Source organism: Somniosus microcephalus, chromosome 10, assembly GCF_052327205.1.
Source record: "Somniosus microcephalus isolate GS21.2 chromosome 10, FLI_Smic_1.0, whole genome shotgun sequence".
In the NCBI taxonomy this organism is placed as follows: Eukaryota; Metazoa; Chordata; class Chondrichthyes; order Squaliformes; family Somniosidae; genus Somniosus; species Somniosus microcephalus.
The window spans coordinates 137,169,953-137,192,580 of record NC_140996.1 but is presented as its reverse complement, the minus strand read 5'-3'; the positions used below and the strand labels follow the sequence as shown (position 1 = coordinate 137,192,580).

General features: G+C 46.2%; 2 protein-coding genes across 7 annotated transcripts in view; one reads left to right on the top strand and one right to left on the bottom strand.

Annotated features, from left to right (window-relative positions):
* Positions 1-14,440, top strand: part of LOC147111716 (ankyrin repeat domain-containing protein 42-like) — a 49,093-nt gene extending 34,653 nt beyond the window's left edge. For all 3 annotated transcript variants that reach the window (XM_085998884.1, XM_085998882.1, XM_085998883.1), the window contains 4 exons: positions 1,282-1,451; positions 3,589-3,715; positions 10,322-10,463; positions 12,364-14,440. In XM_085998884.1, the coding sequence (XP_085855010.1) occupies positions 1,282-1,451; positions 3,589-3,715; positions 10,322-10,463; positions 12,364-12,489 (565 nt within the window). In that variant the 3' untranslated portion in view covers positions 12,490-14,440. The remainder of the gene's footprint in view (positions 1-1,281; positions 1,452-3,588; positions 3,716-10,321; positions 10,464-12,363) is intronic.
* Positions 14,441-14,451: 11 nt separating this feature from the next.
* ccdc90b (coiled-coil domain containing 90B) overlaps positions 14,452-22,628 on the bottom strand; it is a 50,900-nt gene continuing 42,723 nt past the window's right edge. For 2 of the 4 annotated variants that reach the window (XM_085998888.1, XM_085998886.1), the window contains one exon: positions 14,452-16,503. In XM_085998888.1, the coding sequence (XP_085855014.1) occupies positions 16,483-16,503 (21 nt within the window). In that variant the 3' untranslated portion in view covers positions 14,452-16,482. Of the gene's footprint in view, positions 16,504-20,850; positions 21,302-22,628 lie in introns of those variants that run through there. The other 2 variants (XM_085998887.1, XM_085998885.1) reach the window with 2 other exon arrangements.

Here is a 22,628-nt window from a genome sequence, read left to right as displayed (position 1 = left end):
ATTCAAGTCGAGCTCTAATCACTGTGTCTGTTTCTCACTTTAGATAGAGGTCATTGTGTTCCTGTAGGTTAATGAAAAACTCTTGCTCAATAAAAGCCATCACTTACTTATACAAAATGCCAGTTACTTTGACTGACATGGTGCTACAGAGAAAAGTCTAGAAAAATCAGAGTTGAAAATGTATGTTATTGAGAAACTATGCACCACCTCCTAGGTTTGATATGATTACACATCATGGCTCTGAAAATCCATGGTTATTCCGGAAGACTCCCGGCATAATTTCAGCAGGGATCTGCTGAAATAGTCAGAACCTAGCTCAAGACCTGGACATAGTAAGTCCTGGCCTGTGCTCACATTTTCAGGAAACTCTGTGGGTGGAGTCTCTGCTTGACCCTAACAAGGCCATTATAATAAGGGTAAGGGGGCAACAAGACCCTGAAAGTTGGAGTTCTTCACTGGGACCCGGCATATGGTCGGCGCAGGTATGTGTCTAGTCAGACCAGGCGTACTATCTGACCCACTGGTGGCTGTCGGGCTCACTTGGGGATTCCTTGCCAGAATCATGTCCTGGACTCCCCAAGGATTTGAGTACCAGATGTACTTATTTTTAAGGATGCCCCATTAGAATAGGGCACTTATACCTGGTTTCTAGGGGGGACCCAGTGCACACACCCTGCCCCCTGTGGAAGGCCATCTTCAGCCGGACTCTCCAGCCTGCCAGTGGCAGCTGCTCTAGATGTACGGGCATCCATCATAGACATGATAATTAAGGATCCTTCCTTTTACTCTGAGAACTTTGGCAGAGGTCCAGCTGATTGGTTGCATCTTGGTACTTATGCTGAGAAGTGCTGTCATGTGGTTTTTGGGCCCTATATGCATTCAGTATAACAAGGTCCATTCAGAAAGTGCCTGAGGTCGCACTCGGGGAGTTGCTTGTTCATCAAATGTTTTCTCACGTAAAGCAAGTACGCTATCCCCTAACTGTAAGCCTTCTGACACAATTTCAAGTCCTTATGGATTCCCCTCATACAAAATCCATATAAAAACACTCTCAGTAAAGTTCTTTTGTTATCACAAGTGCTACATGTAACATTCATGAAACTGGTATGGAGGTCAGAAGAGAATATCTCAAATCCAAACATTGTTCCAGATGTGAAAGGAAACCCCTAAGTGATTGCAAGAGTTGGGCTCAAACCAGCAACAGTTGTTGTGTTTGTATAGATCCATTATCTTTTTAGGATAGATCCAGTACAAACTCACCCTTGGATTGCTACAATGCAGATTTTCCCAGCTGGCTGCTGTTAGACTCCTGGGAGGAGGCAAGGATGATGATTCTGATGAAGAGCTGAATAAAGACAACCCCAGCTTCTTTGACCAACATGGTATAGAAGGGAGTACAGATAATCAGGACGACGTTAACCTGAGTGCTGGTCAAAAGAGGGAGGCGAGGAGTAAGTTGACATTCTTTGTGTGCTTTACATTAAACAATATGTAATCCTGCAGAGCGCATTGGAATACTAACAACAACTTGTATTTATATAGCACCTTTAATGTAGTAAAACGTCCCAAGGCGCTTCACAGGAGTATTGTAAGATAAAAAATTTGACACTGAGCCACATAAGGAGAAATTAGGGCAGGTGACCAAAAGCTTGGTCAAAGAGGTAGGTTTTAAGGAGCGTTTTAAAGGAGGAAAGAGAGGTAGAGAGGCGGAGAGGTTTAGGGAGGGAATTCTAGAGCCTAGGCTACAGAAGGCACGGCCACCGATAGTTGAGCGATTATAATCAGGGCTGCTCAAAAGGGCAGAATTAGAAGAGTGCAGATATCTTGGGGTGGGGGTTGTGGGGCTGGAGGAGATTACAGAGATAGGGAGGGGCAAGGCCATGGAGGGATTTGAAAACAAGGATGAGAATTTTGAAATCGAAGTGTTGCTTAACTGGGAGCCAGTGTAGGTCAGCGAGCACAGGGGAGATGAGTGAATGGGACTTGGTGCGAGCTAGGACATGGGAAGCCAAGTTTTGGATGACCTCAAGTTTACGTAGGGTAGAACGTGGAAGGCCAGCCAGGAGTGCATTGGAATAGTCAAGTCTAGAGGTAACAAAGACATGGATGAGGGTTTCAACAGTGGATGAGCAGAGGCCAAGGTGGAGACGGGCGATGTTACGGAGGTGGAAATAGGCGGTCTTTGTTATGCCGTGGATATGTGGTCGGAAGCTCATTTCAGGGTCAGATATGACACCAAGGTTGCGAACAATGTGGTTCAACCTCAGACAGATGTTAGGGAGAGGGAGTCAATGGCTAGGAAACTGTGGCAGGGACTGAAAACAATGGCTTTGGTCTTCCCAATATTTAATTGGAGAAAATTTTTGCTCATCCAGTACTGGATGTCGGACAAGCAGTCTGACAATTTAGAGACCGTGGAGGGGTCAAGAGATGTGGTGGTGAAGTTGAGCTGGGTGTCGTCAGCGTACTTGTGGAAACTGACGTGTTTTTGGATGATGTCACCAAGGGGCAGCGTGTAGATGAGAAATAGGAGGGGGCCAAGGATAGATCCTTGGGGGACATCACGGGTAACGATGTGGGAGCGGGATGAGAAACCATTGTAAGTGATTCTCTGGCTATGATTAGATAGATAAGAATGGAACCAGGCGAGTGCAGTCCCACCCAGCTGGACGATGGTGGAGACGCGTTGGAGGAGGATGGAGTGGTCAACTGTGTCAAAGGCTGTAGACAAGTCAAGAAGGACAAGGAGGGATAGTTTACCTTTGTCACAGTCACAAAGGATGTCATTTGTGACTTTGATGAGAGCCGTTTCGGTACTGTGGCAGGGGCGGAAACCGGATTGGAGGGATTCAAACATGGAATTGCAGGAAAGATGGGCACGGATTGATATACCCTTCTGTTCAGGACTTGTCTACTTAACTCATTGTAATCTAAAGTGGGCTGTATTCTAAAGTGGGCTGAAGAAAGTAACAGTGGCTGAGTTTACACTTAAATGCTGCACAGGGAGATAAATGCAAAGCGTATAAGTAATCAATTTGTAGTCTTTGTAATATATGTACAACCCACTCAATTTCTTTTGCAGGAGCTATGTTCCCCTCTCCCCTTTTCTCTCACCCCTGCTCCCGCTTCAAATTCTGTAATGGGCTCTGATGTTCTTATCTACCCACCCCCCCCCACCACCCCTTCAACTCGCCACAGAGCACACACCCAGATGATGGGTATCTGGAGTGCTTACAGTGTTAAATTGACCAGCAGCCATTGTTTGTCCCTCCTCACAGATATGCTTCCCTATCAGCTGCATGATGCATGTTCCTTTTGCTTTGAAGGAAAAATCCCCCAAAACAGAGTAAACAAAATATCACTCAGCTAACAGTGGCACTAATTAATCCTTTATAGTAGCATTCTTTTTCTGGAGTGATATTTCCATATACTGCATATCAAATATATACTTCCTTATCTTTCTTGAATACTTATTGGTGTTTATCTTAAAACCCAATTCCATTATTATCCTACTGTATCTTCATATGGGAAAACACTCTGTAAATCTATATTTTTCTGATAATCAACATCTCATGTTCATCAATGCAGTCAGGGCCTACAAAAAGATTGAAAAATTTGAACGGTTATTAGAAATTGCAAAAAGCAACTACAGACAACTTGGAGGTATGCTGGAGGAAGACCAGCTCCGGCGGAAGGAAGCGAACGAAGCTGAAAGGTAGTTATCATGCACAACGTTTTATTATTATGGAAGTAATTTTCAGAGTGCGCACTGTCAGCGGAGAATCTCGCTCACCACATATCAGAAACTCGTGGCTGTGCTGCCCTTGAGTTTCTGTCCATTGAAATAAATAGATGGAAAATTGCAGGTGAGGTTTCCCACCACCAGCATGTAGTCTGAAAATATGCTAAGCAAAAATTGACTTAATTATTCTCCCGTTAAGAGTAGTAAGCTGTTGTTTAGTATGGCAGTTTGGGAACAAAACATATGGGCCTAGAAATTCAGTTGGTTGCGCCAGCCGTTAGCGCCTTAGGAGGGGTAGATGTCGGGCGCTAGGCGGCTAGCGCCCGGGCGCAGCGCGATCTGCGCCTCGCCCCAACTTCACTAGAGATTTAGCGGCGGCGCAAAGTCTTTGCGCGCGCTCAGATCATGACGTCATTTCCTCGTGCAACGCCCTTTGTGCGCCCCCAACCGGAACTTCAGTGGCGACGCTCCATTGTGCGCCTGGCGCCCCTAGCGACTGTTAGAGTGGAACGGTGCTCAGCCGATGCGGGGGGCGCAAATTAAAGGGCACTCCTCCTGCACTATAAAAGGCTGCCATTTCGCAGCACTCCTTCTTGAGAAACGGATCTTTGGAGAGAGACCAAGGTAGATAGCTTTCTGCTTTGGCCCAACACTCGGACAGGTACTTCTGGCTTCAGGCCACAGCTTTCCACTAGTCTTTGCCTTCATTGACATCTCATTGTTTGCCAGCATATTATGGGGGCTGCAATGGGTGTCAACGCTGGCTTTCTCAATTACATCCAAAGGGCTCACAGACGCCGTGAGAGAGTGGCAGCCCTGGCTAGACGGAGAGGGGTCAACAGGCGTCGGGAAAGGAGGCCTTACCCACCCAGGGTATACCGCCAGCAGTTCTCCTACCTCCAGATGTCTGAGGAGCAGTGTGTTCGGAGGCTGCGATTCAGAAGGGAGGTGGTCACAGAGATCTGCCACCTGCTTGGCGGTGATCTGCAGCCACAGCTGAGGAGCAGGACGTCTCTGTCGGTGGAAGTGAAGGTGACGGTGGCTCTCAACTTCTATGCCACCGGCTCCTTCCAATCCGCTACTGGGGACATTGCCAACATCTCCCAGTTCGCCGTGCATTGCTGCATCCGCCAGGTGACCAATGCCCTTTTCAAAAGGAGACGTCAGTTCATCTCCTTCTCCATGGCCCTTGCCAAGCAGCAACAGCGTGCAATGGGCTTTGCAGCATTCGCGGGCTTCCCCATGGTGCAGGGCGCCATTGACTGCACGCATATGGCTTTGCGGGCACCTCTGGAGAATGCCGAGGATTACCGCAACCGGAAGGGCTACCATTCGCTGAACGCCCAGCTGGTGTGTGACCACAGGCAGCTCATCCTAGCTGTCGATGCCCGCTTTCCAGGCAGCAGCCACGATGCCTTCATCCTGCGACAGACTTCTGTGGCAGAAATGTTCCAGGCACAGCCTCACCCATGAGGATGGCTTATCGGGGACAAAGGCTATCCTTTGTGTACCTGGCTGATGACCCCGCTCTGTGCGCCCAGCACCCCTGCTGAAGAGGGATACAACGAGAGCCATCAAGCGACCAGGAACATCATCGAACAAACAATCGGCGTCCTGAAGCAGCGGTTCCGCTGTCTGGATCGTTCCGGTGGAGCCCTACAGTATTCGCCGGAGCGAGTCTCCCATTTCGTGGTCGTTTGCTGCATGCTGCACAACCTGGCTATCCGCAGGACTCAGGCACTGCCACCAGAGATTGGAGGACCACCTCAGGAGGAGGAGGAGGACCAGCACAGGAGGGAGGCACAAAGTGCAAGGGCCGCCCGTCGCCGGCTTATTGAACGTCGGTTCTAGGCCCCCTCTCAGGGAATGGCTTGTGCCAATGTCAGCAGATGAATGTAGCCGCTCCACAAGCCCTCAGCCGAGCAGGGCAACCAGGACTTAACAAAAAAACCATGCACACTGCAATTTAACAACAATAATTTATTGCAAACCTCTGCCCTTCCCACATTACATCCTCATGTGGAGAAGCCCCCTCCAAAAACACAAAACTACCAGTCTTGGCCTTACAAAAAGAAAGAAAGACACCAGTCTCGGCCTTACAAAAAGAAAGAAAGACACCAGTCTCGGCCTTACACAAACACAACTGCACCAGTCTCGGCCTTACAACAAGCACCAGGCATTTGTGCATACCTCTACTTTTTGCCCTGCGAGGGCGATGCCTTGCACATCCTTGCCTGGCACCTGCCCGCCCTGCAGCTCCTCCTCAATGGGAGCCCAGTGGCTGCAGGAAGGCTGGGGGAAGGCTGCTGAGGGGCAGATGGCGAGACGGCAGATGCCCTTGGGGGTCGGCCTGCACCAGCTCTGGCCTTGGAGTGGCTGGCTGCTGACTGCTCCAACTCTGGCTGGGCGGCAGCAGTCTGTCCAGCGGCTCGTGGCAGCTGCAATGGCGGAGTGGCAGTGTCGGCTGCAGGAATGGTGGCAACCTGGCAGATCGCAGGTGCTCGCTGGTCGCCTGAGACATTGGCACTCGCACGGGCCAGCACTGCAGCATGCGCAGCAAACAGCTGAAGAACAGACTGATGGGCTGCTGCTGCGCGGCGAGTGCCCTGGCGATGCCTGGCTGATCCAGCGAGGGTGGCAGCAGTTAGTGCCCGTGTGGCCCTGGTCTGTGTCCGCATGACACCAGCCAGTGAATGGACGGCACGACTGAGCACTTGGCTAGAAGCCGACTGTGCTGCCGCGAAGTCCTGCAGACTCCTGGCCTGTGCTGCACTCCAGACTCCTGGCCTGTGCTGCACTGAATTGTTGCAGACTCCTGGCCTGTGCTGCACTGAATTGTTGCAGACTCCTGGCCTGTGCTGCTCCGAATTGCTGCACACTCCTTGACAGAGACTCTATGGAGTCAGGCATCCTTGCCACTGCAGCCATGAGCTCAGTGTGCCTGCGCTCAGCCTGGACGGCCATTTCCTCTAGGAGGCGCACCTCCTCTGTGCTCACCGTCGCAGGACTGGAGGCCGCACTCACCCTCTGGGGAGAAGTCCGCCGAGCTTCCCCACCCCTCCCGCGTTGCTGCAGGCCGCTGGGCCCCGGAGCTTCACTCTCCTCCGACCCTTCCCCCCGGCTCCCCTCCAGGGAAGACGTGTCCCCTACATCGCCATGGGCTGGCGCGGCTGAGGGTGGCACCGATGGGCCGGCTTCCTCTTCCTCCTCCTCGTATTCCGAAGCGCTGACAGTGGCAGCTTGAGGGCCCGCCTCCTCACCTGGCGATTCACCATCTGAAAGCAGGAAGGCACAAGAGTAGCTTTAGAGTGAGGACAGGGCGGCAGCGAGGGAGGCATGAGTGCTGCCATTCACCGCATTGGTCGGACAGTGGCAAAGGATGCTGATCTCATGCGCAAGTGGAACGAGAGAGGTCCAAAAGGTGATGCCCTTACCATTGGTGCCCAGAACAGGGTCGGCATCTCCACTGGCGACGGGGCCAATCAGCCAGCCTGCCATAATGCGCTCCACACGCTGGTCGAGGTCGGAGAGCTCTTTGAGGTCAGGATGGCCTCCCCCGGTCTCAGTTCGGTTGCGCCGGTTGTGCGCCACCTTGGCCTGCAAGAGAAAGGACGGCCTCTAAGTACAGTGTGAAGCTCTGATCTTGTCTGCACTGCCTCCCATGGTCGAATAGCTTGTACAGTGTGTAGCCCTGATCTTGTCTGCAATGCCTCCCATGGTCGAATAGCTTGTACAGTGTGTAAAGTGCTGAATGTGCAAGTGATTTTCATGCCAGTCCCATAGCTGCTGGATGAGGGCTGGCCATTAGGGCTTTCAGGTCCCTTTGCCCATAAAGTGAGGTGCACATGCAAGGATGAGGAGGACACTGGAAAGGGTACTCACCCTGACAACCCGAGTGAGGTTGTTGAACTTCTCCCGGCATTGCACAGGAGTCCTGGCAACCACGCTGTTGGAAGACACCCTGTTGGAGACCTCCCTCCAGGCTTTACGGTAGGCGCTGGGCAGCGGCCTCTTGCCACCTTCTGGGAACAGAACATGGCGCCTGCGCTCCACTCCGCCAACCAGCAGCCTCAGGTCACCGTCGCTGAAGCGCTGCGCTCTCTCCCTGGCCTTCTCCATAGCCCTGGGCGTTGTGCAGGTGAAGCTGAAGTGGTCAGGCCTAGGTTGAGGGCTGCAGTGTGCAGGGCGTGGCAGGCAAACAAATCCACCCTCCCCCTTTAAGAGCTGACCGGCGCCAGAGTGTCTGCCGTTAATCAAGAACTCGCCGCACCGGCGCTGCGCCCGGCCTCGGGGGTATCGCTCAGCACCGCCGGCTTAGTGCCTAAAGATAGTCGTGCATCGCCTGTTTTAGCGCAGCAGCAACCTCTTGGGGCGATGCGACTGAATATCGGCGAAGGGGGCGCGACTTTGTGCCGGGCGCAAACTTTAGAGGCCGCCCGACTTAAGCGCCCCAAAAGTGGCTATACTGAATTTCTAGGCCATGGTACCTTTCCTGGTGCCAAAATGGCCAATTGTAATTGAGCAGATTAGCTTTCATTTAAAATGCTGCCTCTCTTCATTGTACTAACTCAAACTGACAGAGTTGGGTGGCATAAGGGCACAATGTACGACAGCACAGAGCTGCTGTGGTTTAGGGGGATTAAATACGTGGGGTTACGGGGATAGGGTGGGATATGTGTTGGTGTAGGGGTTACGGGGATCGGGTGGGATATGTGTCGGTGCAGGCTCGATGGGCCGAAATGGCCTCTATCTGCACTGTGGGGTTTCTGTGATTCTGTGACTGGACCTCGCTTGTGCAGTTTGTCGTGTACTTAGTTCTCCAGCTCAGTTGTATTTTTTAGTTAGCTGACAGATCCTTCTCTCCTAAAAGTGTGGAGAGCTTTACCCTACACTGCACCTACTGAATGTCACCTGGCAGTGCTGCAAACCACCGCTGGGTAAAGAAACAAGAAAATATTGACATTACATCGCTATCAGATAGAACTGCATTAGTCATTTCACCACCTGAAGTAGAGACTTCTGTAATTGAAATCAGTTACTAGCTTGAAGTCCAGATTGGATGAATGCTGCTCATGGTGCTGGAGGGAAATACTTGCCATCTAAACCTGTTTATAACCAAGGTTTGTTATGTTTTTGCAAGGTGAGCAGGTAGACTGACCTATGACCTGCCATGGTGGGTCTCAGATATAAAAGAGCCATTTATGCTCCCCATTGCCTGGGGCCTTCCTTCTCTGTAAGGCACAGAGACAGTCTGTGCTGAGTTAGATAATCTCAGCCAGGGTAGCAGTTAGGGTGTTGCAATTAGCAGCAGCATCCCTCGGCTAAGGAAAAGAAACTCAGCCAGGGCTTCCACCCCTGATCATGGCACAGCAACCTTTACTCAAAGTCCACACGGGTGGAGGTTGGGCGAGGAATTGACTGCAATCAGCTATTATTTTCTCCCTAGTTGTGCATGCTTGCTGGCACTCATTGCCAAGGCTCACACAGTGTTTAGAAAGTGTTTTTCTTGGGTGGGGAGCAACACTTTGAAAGTACGATAGCAAAATACTGCAGATGTTGGAAATCCGAAATAACAACAGAAAATGCTGGAAAAACTCAGCAGGTCAGGCAACATCCGTGGAGAGAAATTTGAGTTGACGTTTCGGGTCGAACCCTTCTTCAAAACTGAAACGAAAAGAAACTGGATCGAAGGCAGGGCTGCGATCGGACAAAAGAATAAAAGAAACAAAAGAAGTCAAAGAGATTAGAAGCTAGACGAGATGGTAATAGGCTGAGATTAGGTGTAAAGTGTACTGGCAGGGCAAAAGATAGCTGCCAGGTGTGAGAGAGAAACAAAAGGAAAGGGGGGGGTGGGGAAAAGGAGTGGAAAAATTACAAGAAAAAATGAAATAGGGGCTGAGCTTATGATCTGAAATTGTTGAACTCGATATTGAGTCCGGAAGGCTGCACGCAGATTGGGTGACCGCTTTGCGGAACATCTCCGTTCAGTCCGTAAGGGTGACCCCGAGCTTCCGGTCGCCTGTCATTTTAATTCACCGCTCCATTCCCACTCGGACCTCACCGTCCTTGGCCTCTTGTATTGTTCCACGGAAGCTCAACGTAAACTCGAGGAACAGCACCTCATCTTCCGATTAGGCACTCTGCAGGCTTCCGGACTCAATATCGAGTTCAACAATTTCAGATCATAAGCTCGGCCCCTATTTCATTTTTTCTTGTAATTTTTCCACTCCTTTCCCCACCCCCCCCCTTTCCTTTTGTTTCTCTCTCACACCTGGCAGCTATCTTTTGCCCTGCCAGTACACTTTACACCTAATCTCAGCCTATTACCATCTCGTCTAGCTTCTAATCTCTTTGACTTCTTTTGTTTCTTTTATTCTTTTGTCCGATCGCAGCCCTGCCTTCGATCCAGTTTCTTTTCGTTTCAGTTTTGAAGAAGGGTTCGACCCGAAACGTCAACTCAAATTTCTCTCCACGGATGTTGCCTGACCTGCTGAGTTTTTCCAGCATTTTCTGTTGTTACTTTGAAAGTATTTCTCGTGTAAGGAAAGTGATAATGTAGAATGTCATTTGCCTTTGCAGAATTGTGCAGGAGTTGCAGGCTCAACTGGAATATGAGCGCCTACGCCGGGAGAAGCTGGAGTGTCAGCTGGATGATTGTCGAGCAGAGATAGGCCACTTGAATCAGTGTCTGGAAAAGCTGAAGAGGTCTGGTGGCTCTGTGGTGAGTGGGTTATACTAGTTCATCTGGTTTGAGGATACTTGTATTTTAGGATAATTTTGACAAAGTAGGTACATGTAACTTTTTTTTAGTAGTGAACCCAATGAATATTTTGAAAGGGCAGCTACTCTCGCCTCTCCTCCGGAATTCAGTTCTTGCATCCATGTCTGAACCAAGGCTGTGATGAGATCTGGAGCCGGGTAGTTCTGGTAGAACCCAAACTAACATGTTGGAGAGTAGGTTATTGGTGAGTAGGTATCATTTGATGGCATTATCAGTGACTTTTACTGCTGATTGGCCAGGTTGGATTTCTCATGTTTTTTCATGTAGATGGGACTTACCTGGTCAAGTAGGTCTAGTATCACAGCTGCACTTGAACAGCGTGGCAAGGTGGGGCGGTTAGTTCTTGCCTCAGCTCATCTGCTGCTGAAACCTTCATCTATGCCATTGTTACGTCTAGACTCAACTATTCCATTGCTCTTCTGGCCGGCCTCCCACGCTCCATAAACTTCAATAGCATGGCTAGGCAGGTGGTTAGTTCTGATGCGCAGGTCTTCGACAAGGAAGCCGAGATGATGTCAGGGTACATAACCATCACTGTGTCCTGTGCACTCAGCCACTTCTTAATGTCACGTGGAGCGAACCAAATTGGCTGCACACTGGTATTATGATGGTGGGACCTCGGGAGGGGGCTGAGTGGCATCATCCACTTGCACTTCTTTTTGAAGACCTTTGCAAACACTTTATCCTTGTCTCTTGCACTCACATGCTGAGCTCCATCATAGTTGATGATGGGAATGTTCATGGAGCCTCCTTCTCCTTCTGTTAGTTGTCCAATTGTCTATCACCATTCTCGATTTATTGTTGTCGGGCTATAGAGCTTTGTTCTGATTTTTGGTTGTGGACCGCTTAGTTATCTATAGCCTGCTGCTTTTAATGTTTTTCCTGTGATGTAGCTTCACTGGGATAGTGAAGTATGGCTTCTGACAAGTCCCTCTACACTAATTATAGGTAGTTGGCAAGGATGAGGTCAAGTAGGTTACTCACTTGTGTTGGTTCACTCACCATGTGACAGAGGCCAGGTTTTGTACCTATGTCCTTCAGGAGTCAGCCAGCTCGGCCAGTGGTGGTACTGTTTAGCCAGTCTTGGTATTGGACATTGAAGTCATCCACCCAGGGTACTTTCTATGCCCTTGCTTCCTTCAGTGCTTCCTCCAAATGGTGTTCAACATGGAGGAATATTGATTCATCAGTTGGGGGGATTGTAGGTGGTAATTAGCCTTGTTTGACCTGAAGCTTTGAGACTGAGGTTTAGAGTCAATATTGAGGACTCCCAGGGCCAAGTGCACCCAATTGTATATCCCTTTTCTCTACCTCTGATAAATCTACCTTGCTCATTGGGCAGGACATACCAGGGATGCTGATGGAGGTGTCTGGGATGTTAGTTGATAGATGTTACACTGTGAGTACGACTGTCAGGCAGTTGCTCAAGTAATCTGTGGAACAGTTCTCCCAACTTGGGCAGCAGTCCCTAAATGTTAATGAGGAAGACATTGCAGAGTTGACTAGGTTGGGATTGCCTGAGTTCTGTAGTGATTGAATTACTTGCTAGGCCATGTTAGAGGGTATTAAGAGTCAACCAGGTTTGGTGGGACTTCAACCCAGGTAGATGTGGCAGGGTCCCTTACCTGAAGGGTATTAATGAACCAATTAGATTTTTATGACAGCCTTGCAGCTTTGATGGTCATTCCTGGTGCTAGCACATCATTTACCAGATTTTCTATTGTATAGCGCCAATTGTGCAATGTACTTGCAAACAGATGGCATTTACCAGAGCAGAGCAGCCCTGCATTTTTTGTGTATTAGTTCAGTTCATACCTTTTTATTCCTTTTGCCTTCACAGGAAGAGAGCATTGAAGAGCCAGTTAAAGAGAAAAAAAAAGTAAAGAAGAAACAGATGGTCAGTGCTGGAGGCGTGTTTGTGCGACGTATCCCCAACAGGAACAGCGCCAACCCCAGACCTCTCTGACACCCCAGAATCCTTTTTCCACAGCCTTGTTCAAATTTACCATCAATTCCAGATTATAGTCCCATCTGCACATAAATTGCACCCTTATTTTACAGTCTCTTTTAAAAAAAAAAGTCACTGTTCTATTTTACATATAGATGTGAATTTTGGAACAAATTTTATTGGTGTTGATAACTGTTATTTTCCTGATTTTACTTTAAAATTCCTTTTATATCTATTTATTTAGTAACTGATCTATTTCTAAAACAGGAATTTTACACTGGGTTATTGGACAGTTTATGTTTGAGAGTTTGAAATATGATTGACTTCTACATCAGGTCACTCGCATTTGTCATGTGAACCAACTATGGCCTGCACTACAATCTAATGTGAACTGTGGTGCTGAATATTCATTGCTGTGCTTAATTTAGATGCAGAATTTCTTCACAGAATAGTTATGATTTGGTATTGGCATTTGCAGAAATGTATTAATACTTCCAATTATGAAGAAAAGCACTTAAATTTGTACTTACAAGGAAATGTGACCATTTAATTTTTTTTAACATGTCATGTGCTTTGAATGCTTCAGCAATGCTATTATAAATGTGTCTTTGAAACAAAACATGCCAGGTTTAGGCTAGTGATCAGAAGGTGTAAAGGTTGCCGGTTTTGTCTTGCTCCATTCTATATTGCTGGCCCTGAGTGGAGGTTCTGTGCCAAGAAGGGGGGAGTGGAAAGAGGGAAAGAGAAAAGGGGGGCAGAGATGGAGAGGAAAGGGAGAGGTTGAAGTTCTTTTGGCAATTATTTTAAATCGGTGTCATCTGGTTATCAACCCTTCTGCCAATGGAAACAGTTTCTCCCTATCTACTCTATCAAATCTCCCCTAAACCTTCTCAGTTCTAAAGAGAACAATCCCATCTTCTCTGGTCTCTCCACATAACTGAAGTCCTTCATCCCTGGTACCATTCTAATGAAGCGCTGCACCCTCTCTAAGGCCTTGACATCCTTCCTAAAGTGGAAATGTGGAGAACGGTTTTTTGACTGATGGCTGGGGGTTTGGTTGCCATTCTGTTGTTCAGTTGAAGAGCAAGGAGCTAGAGATTTAGGCTGGAATGAGCAGTGTTGGACAGGCCAGTACCATTAACAAAGTCCTGAAATAAAATCCACTCACAAATTACATTAATATTTATACTTAGTCCAAAGAAAGAAAAACCTGGCTGATACTGTAAATGCATTGATGCAGAGCCACCTGGTGGCCAAGCAGTGGAACTGCAATGCAGATTCAAACTAGGCATTACAGTACTAACATTAGCTACAACTTTCATACTGAAAATCCCATCATTGCACCACCTATAAATATCACGGGAATTGTAAGTAAATCCAATGGAAAAATGTCATGAAGGCAGTTGCCATGGGTTTTCAATGTATTTTGTTGGGGGTCTACATGGAGAGGGGATGAAGATCAGTTGCAGCCTGAGTGCTGCTGGAGTAAATGTAAAATTACATTTAAAAAAATGTTTTTGAATTTGGCCGATACAGCAACGTCCACATCCCAAGAATGTACAATAAAAAAAAAAGTTGCGTCAGGGAGTTAGCATTACTCAAGTGGAAAATGCAGGCCATGTTTGTGTTTATATTTCCTGTGGCATTGTACATGGGGAGTGAAGATCAAACATGCTCTTCAGGTAAAGTGCAGATAGAGGGCAGGGAATAATTGAATCAGGGTGCACGGCCTAATCCAGACCCTGTTTTAAAGTCCTAAATTCTGCCCTTATTTTTTTATTGCCATTATAAAATGTCTTCATTGTTTATGACCTTGGATCCAGTGGTCTAGATGGACCAAATAAACTGTTTTAGTTTTACTCCTAATCACTGTGATGACAAATAAAATACAATAATGTATAAAATTAAAAACATGACGGTGGAATAAATATACTGTCCCTTTTGGGAGTTGTATGTGAACTGGAGCCGAGTACATTCTTGTGCTGATCCATTATTTTATTGTGATTGAAACCTCAACAAGATTGTACAACACACTGATATTTTAACAAGTGAAAATAAATCCTTGTGTGTTAAAGGAGAAAATGTGTGTGGTGAATAAACTACATTAACAAGTGTCAGCTCCATAGCTAATAGCCACAGGGATAATGCAAATAAACTAATTCCCATTAAGGGAATCTTTGTGATGACAGATTATATCTGCAGCATGTCTTCAGCAACAACCTGCACACCAGCAAACTCAAATGAAAATTCCTAGTGATAGCTGTACTTGAATGGGGTAGAGGGGATGTCTATGCAATCATTAGAGCTACAGTATTTAAATGTGTTTGTGAATCTCTTTAGAAATAGATTGAGCTGTCACGCACTTTGTTCTGGTTTTATTTTTACAGCAAAAGTCCCAAGATGCTGTGCATTAAGAGTAACAGGAGGCGGGTGTGGAGCTATGGTGCAGGGGAGGGGGAGGGGGCACTTGTCTGTGCTCTGACTGGTCCATGGGAAACAATGACTGCAAAATATTGTCTGTCATTGGTCCCTGATAACTACTGCTCATTGGTCCCTGTAAAAATAAATTACATCATGAAGCAAGTTGAGTTGTTTTACCCCCAAAAAATGTCAAGCAGATAAGTAGAATATACATAAATTGAAAGGGAAAGGTTCACAATTTGTCAATTTATTATAATTTAAAATGGAGATGAGGCTAGATTTTATTCTTCAACGTAAAGTCAGCGTGTTAGGTCTTGTGCCTGCTAAACTTTTCCCGAGAGCCTAATTAACAATTTTGGCAGGCTTTCTGGTTTGGGACTTCTGCCTGCTCTAGGGACTCCATCTTGGGCTGGGGGGGCGGGGTTGGTAAAGAGGGCTGAAAGGTCAGAGGATGAATCAATCCAGGCTTTCTTATGCACCTCTCAAAGACCACTCACTCAGCAGAATTGAGAGAGGGGTGGAGGGGGTGACTTGCGGATTGTCATAGTCCAAAAATGGCATATGCAAGAACCTACAATAGTATAAACACACTACACATGTGGATGGGGGTAGACACTGAAGTTACTGCCTTTTTTAACCCCTTCCCTTTTTTTCTTCTACCGGTTTGTTGTTTTTATGAACATATAATGCAGGTATTAAATAAGCCCACTCTGTTTTTAAAAAAGAGGAATGTTAATCTTTGGTGACATAATCAAAAATGTGGTAGTGACAATACTACTGAGATAATTAATCAAGTAGATTCCACTTACTGTGACAGTTTCTCTACAACAAAGGACTCGTTCAGATTCTGATTTTATTCCAAACTGTTCATCTGTGCTGATTCTCCAAAGAATACATGGTATAATTGCTGTCATTTCTCAACACCAAAAGTAAAAGGAATCCATTGTATAAACCAGTACTTTGTAGCAAGATAACTGGCTATTTATTTCCACATATATATTGTAGCTGTTTCCATAGTTACCTGGAAACTGTTGCCACACACTGGCGTGTCAGTCTGTTCTAACTTGCAATATTGATTGAAACTGAAGATTAAAAAAAAATCCAAATAAACACTTCAGTTCAAGGTGCAGCGTTCACCAAGTGTCACCATCAAGCATAGCCGGGTCAGATATAAAACAGAGAGAGGCTGAAAGTCCCCCAGCCTGAAAACAACACCAAATACTAAGCTGCGAAATGATGTTGTTCTGTGCTGTGAGCCCACTCTCACTCGGCAATGTGTTAAGACCCAAACTCATTTCATATGGCCCTTGGAGCGGAGTGAGCAGGAATGTATCCCAATCACTACCCAGTTTTTGGAATTTTTGTAAATATATTAATGCAACATAAAATAAATTTCCCAAAACTACAGCAGCAGAACAGTTAATGTAGTGGATCGACAATTCCTTCTCCAGGAAATCCTAATATTTTATCTGGAATTCTCTTCAAGATCATTATGCAGGGATCCATTTCCAGAACCTCTCGCTGCTTGTTGCTGAAGGTCACCTTTCATTTTCTATTTTTGCCACAAACGATAAAATCCTAAGGCTATTGCTAGGCAGGTGAAGACGGATGCTGTAGAACAATAAAGCAGAAAACAGAATTAGATGAGTTTACACTTCTAGAAAGCTGAATTCCAAATCATATTTCAGGATGTACAGATGTCTCCCTTGACCAGAACAGATGTGCATCGTAAAGAAAAGCACTTCCGCACAGGGCAAAAGCATTGAAATAAAAATTAGAGCACATTCTGTTTTGGGTTCCTTGCCAGAAAGAAATATATTTGCATTAGAAACCTGGGTTAAAGTGGGCTGGAATGGTCCAGTGTACTGTTCCAATTCTTGGTTGAACCAGTCCTTGTAATATCACCTTGAAGTTGGTCTTTTTTTTCCATTGGCTACTCCTAATCTTGAGATTACCAAAAAAGATGAGCTATGCTTTACGGGAACAGTAGCATAGTGGTTATATTACTGGACTAGTAATCCAGAGGCCTGGACTAACGATCCAGAGACATGAGTTCTACCGGAAACAACCGGATTGTTGTAAAAACCCATCTGGTTCACTAATGTCCTTTAGGGAAGGAAATCTGCCATCCTTACCTGGTCTGGCTTACATGTGACTCCAGACCCACAGCAATGTAGTTGACTCTTAACTGCCCTCTGAAATGGCCGAACAAGCCACTCAGTTGTACCAAACTGCTATGACAAAGTCACTGTGGTAGTACCTTCACCACATGGACTGCAGCAGTTCAAGGCGGCAGCTTCTCAAGGGATGGGAAATAAATGCTGGTCTTACCAGCGAAGCCCACATTCCGTGAATGAAAAAATGCTTGTAGAGCATTGGCTCAATTCCAGTTCTGTTTTGCAAATTCTCCCAGCTTGCCTCCAGTGTTACTGCTTGTATTTAGAGTTTAAATTTTACATTTTTAAACTTTAATCTCTCACTCGTGACTGGACCCACTCTTCCTGGTCCTGCTGGCTCAGATCCTGTGGTTTTGTTGTTTCTGCATCCACCATTGGCTTGGACCCTCTGGTTGTGCTGCTTCCACTCACACTGCTGATTCAGATACAATGGTCTTGTTATTCTCAGTACCCTTGCCAGCATCAAAACCATCAATTATTGCTCCGGGCCCAGCAATGGTTTGGACCCCATGACCTCTGTTCCTATTGCCTCAGATCCCCAAGGCATTAACAACAATTACTTGCATTTATACAGCACCTTTAATATAGTAAAACGTCCCAAGGTGCTTCACAGGAGTGTTATCAAACAAAATTTGACACCGAGCCACATAAGGAGATATCGGGACAGGTGACCAAAAGCTTGGCCAAAGAGGTAGGTTTTAAGAAGCATCTTAAAGGAGGTGAGAGAGGTAGAGAGACGAAGAGGTTTAGGGAGGGAATTCCAGAGCTTAGGGCCTTGGCAGCTGAACATATGACAATGGTGGAGCGATTAAAATCGAGGATGCGCAAGAGGGCAGAATTGGAGTAGCAGAGATCTCGGAGGGTTGTTAGGCTGGAGGAAGTTACATAGATAGGGAGGGGTGAGGCCAGGGAGGGATTTGAAAACAAGGATGAGAATTTTAAAATTGAGGCATTGATAGACCGGGAGCCAATGTAAGTCAGCGAGCACAGAGGTGAACGGGATATGGTGTGAGTTAGGACATGGGAAGCAGAGTTTTGGATGAGCTCAAGTTTCTGGAGGTGCAAGGTGAGAGGCCAGCCAGGAGATTTTGGGTGAGGGAGAAAATAGAGAAACTCAGGGATAAATGCAAAAAGAGCCATACCTAATACAGACATTTTAAAATTTACCTCATTATTTCCAATAAAAGCAAAATGCATTATATGCTCCGTGGTCTACTAAAAAATATATATTAAAGCAAGTTTATTTTAATGATTGAATAATGTACACCACAGCAGAGTTCAGAATAATTAAGAACTAATCAGTTTTAATGCCTATTTGACTTTGGCAGATTCTGATCAAGTTCAACCGCCAACTAACATAAGAACATAATAAATAAGAGCAGGAGTAGGCCACAGGGCCCCTCGAGCCTGCTCCGCCATTCAATAAGATCATGCTGATCTTTGACCTCAACTCCACTTTCCCGCCCGATCCCCATATCCGTTGATTATAACCCCTGACAAAGGTGAACTTGCTGAAATCTGCCCTCCATTGGTTGTGGCATAAAGCCGGTTTCGTGAAAGGAAGAAAGACAGACTTGCATTTATAGATAGGGAGGGGTGAGGCCAGGGAGGGATTTGAAAACAAGGATGAGAATTTTAAAATTGAGACATTGATGCACCGGGAGCCAATGTAGGTCAGCGAGCACAGGGGTGAACGAGATATGGTACGAGTTAAACCACCGGACATCCCAAAGCACTTTACAGCCAATGAAGTAATTTTGAAGTGTAGTCACTCTTATAATGTAGGAAACGCGGCAGCCAATTTGCGCATAGCAAGCTCCCACAAACAGCAATGTGATAATGACCTGTTTTTTTAATGATGTTGATTGAGGGACAAATATTGGCCAGGACACCAGAGATAACTCCGCTGCTCTTCTTCGAAATAGTGCAATGAGATCGTTTACATCCACCCGAGAGGGCAGACCTTAGACAGTGCAGCACTCCCTCAGTACTGCACTGGAGTGTCAGCCTAGATTTTTGTGCTCAAGTCTCTGGAGTGGGACTCGAACCCAGGACTTTTTGGCTCAGAGCCGAGTGCTACTAACTGAGCCACAGCTGACACCAGTGTAGTGGTTTATGTACTTGGCCTTTCACCTCGAGGACCCGAGTGCAAATCCTGCGATGAAAGTCTCCTGTTTGCTGGCTATAAAAATCTTAGATGAATTGAGTGTGGGCAGTCTCAATCCAGGTCATATTGAGTATGGGCTTACAGTGCAAAACTGTCCTTAAAACAAGTGCTAATTAGCAAATAACAACTCAGGTTGGTGTGGGAAATAGAAATGGAAAAATGCCACATTTTTGCTATTGGAGTTGAAGCACATTGTTGGGGCAGAATGGATGAACTTTGCCGTGCATCTGGCTGTGCTGGACCTGGCCTGGCGTGCTTGAGCTGACAATGGGTGTCTGAATTGGAAGACGTTCCAATTTCCAGCATCGACATTGCTCACCTTGTTAAGCACAATAAAAAACAAAGCAAACTAGGTGTGGGATACCAATTTAGTATTAATTAGATACCAGTTTCATACCAATTTAACAGTCCAACTGGGTATAACTGATACCCTGATTTGCTGATATATTTGGCCCATTTTGTAAGCAACATCCATTTGGTGCTGGTTACTACATGAATAAATGCTTTTTCCATTTGCACGTATGCTATATTGCATGTGCCATAAAAATGATCCATTTCAGTGATAGGGTTGCCTTATTAACAGCTAGCAATGTAAAAGATCCTATTCCTCACAATCCAGTAAAGATTCATATGCTGATCATTAAGTAAGAATTGCAAATGGATGGAATTTTATCTCAAATTGAATGATTACTTTTAACTCCATGCAACAAATGCTTATGATGACATTTGAAAATGTTAAATATTGACTGAATGAATAAGGTAAATATTCATGCAGGTGAGGGTCAAAGATTACCAAGGTCTTCATAATAAATTCACTTTAACCATGAATGATAGAATAGAAAGGAGAAAAAAGGCTGATCCCAGGTTGAAAGGGATGAGCCACGAGGAACTGTTACAGAAGCTTAATCTTTACAGTCTAGAAAGGTGGCATTGAAGGGAGGGCAGGGAGGGACATCACAGAAGGATATATATTATTCAGTGGTTTAACAAAAAGTAACTCCAGGTTACTACTTCAAAGTAAAGCAAGAAAGTAGGACCAAAGGGCATAAATGGAAATTATGGAAAATAAATTTGTAACAGATAGCAAAAATGATCAAAGTTTGCAATAATCACTATGTAAGGGAGTACAAAGACATTAGTATTATCTAACAAAACAATTAGTTGCGATGAGGAGACAGTTGATGAACCCAATGGATAAGCTTCAATGGGCTGAATGGTCTTTTCTGTTGCCTGACATTTTTATGTTCTGATCAATTGATCCAATGCTACTGCTGATGGACAAATTTATTTTAAAAAATGTTTACTATAGCTATGGTACCACGTATATTTGGACACTTTCTGCTCTGCTGCTGCATCAGCACATAGGACCCATTTTTCTTCTCTCCTCGCGCTCTCTCCCCCAACCCCCTCGCCTCCCCAAAGATGGGTTCCCTGGAGCAGGTGGAAGTCCCTACCAGGAGCTTGCCAAAATTATGTTAATTAGCCTCTTGGGAAAAGTTTAGCAGACGCAAGACCCAACATGTTGACTTTAAGCTGAAGCATAACATCTAGCCTCATATCCATTAGATTTTATAATAAATTGACAGGAAATGTGAACACTCCCCTTTCAATTTATGTAGATTTTACTTACGGGGTACGGTAGCATAGTGGTTATGTTAGTGGACTAGTAATCCATTGGCCTGGACTACTGATCCAGAGACGGGAGTTCAAATCCCATGCTGGGGAATTTAAATGTAGTTAATTACAGGAAACTTTCGATTAACTGGCCCCTAAATAACCGGAACGCTCTATCCACCGGCAAAATTCAGGAGTCGGTTCAGATAACTTTTATTACTTTTATTCTTTTTTTTACTCCATTTGTTGCTGTGCAAGGGTGTAGCTGAAGCTGTTGCTAAGCTACAGAGACGTTTGCAACTTATGCCGATTGTTTTGAAGAAGCAACAGGGTTTGTTGCTTTATACGGAGCTCCGAGCTCCATATCTTTTACTATAGCGTTCGGTTATCCGGAATTGTTGATGAACCGGCACCACGTCGGTCCCGTCCGTGCCGGATACCAGAAAGTTTCCTGTAAATAAATCTTGAATTAAAAGCTGGTATCAGTAATTGTGACCATGAAACTACCAGATTGTCGTAAAAACCTATCTGGTTCACTAATGTCCTTTAGGGAAGGAAATCTGCCATCCTAACCTGGTCTGGCCTATATGTGACTCCAGACACACAGCAATGTGGCTGACTCTTAACTGTCCTCTGAAATGGCCTAGCAAGTCACTCAATTATAACTAACTGCTATGAAAAACAGTAAGAATAAAACTGGACGGAAGACCAGGCATCGACCTAGGCACCGGCTTTGGACATGACAAAGGCATACCCAGCCCAGTCCTCCTCACTAACATCTGGGGGACTTGTGCCAAAATTGGGAGAGTTGTCCCACAGATTAGTCAACCAACAGCCTGACAGTCATACCTTTCAGCCAATGTCCCAGACTCCTCCACCACCATCCCTGGTTATGTCCTGTCCCACCGGCAGGACTAACCCAACAGGGGTGGCGGCACAGTGGTATACTGTTAGGAGGGAGTGGCCCTGGGAGTCCTCAACATTGACTCCGAACCACATGAAGTCTCATGGCTTCAGGTCAAGCTTGGGCAAAGAAACCTCCTGCTGATTACCACCTACTGCCCTCCCTCAGCTGATGAATCAGTACTCCTCCATATTGAACACCACTTGGAAGAAGCACTGAGAGTAGCAAGGGCACAGAATGTACTCTGGGTGGGGGACTTCAATGTCCATCATCAAGAGTGGCTCGGTAGCACCACTACTGACCGAGCTGGCCAAGTCCTGAAGGACATAGCTGCTAGACTAGGCCTGCGACAGGTGGTGAGAGAACCAATATGAGGGAAAAGATGACTTGACCTAGTCCTCACCAATCTACCTGTCGCAGATGCACCTGTCCATGACAGTATTGGTAGCAGTGACCACCACACAGTCATTGTGGAGACGAAGTCCCGTCCTCCATCGTGTTGTGTGGCACTACCACCGTACTAAGTGGGATAGATTCATAACTGAAGTCAATGGGAATCAGGGGGACAACGCTCCACTGGCTGGAGTCATACCTAGCACAAAGGAAGATGGTTGTGGTGATTGAAGGTCAATCATCACAGCCCCAGAACATCGCTGCAGGAGTTCCTCAGGGCAGTGTCCTAAGCCCAACCATCTTCAGCTGCTTCATCAATGACCTTCCCTCCAACATAAGGTCAGAAATGGGGATGTTCGCTGATGACTGCACAGTGTTCAGCGCCATTCGCAACTTCACAGATAATGAAGCAGTCCATGTCTGCTTGGGCTGATAAGTGGCAGGTAACATTCGTGCCACAGAAGTGCCAGGCAATGACTAT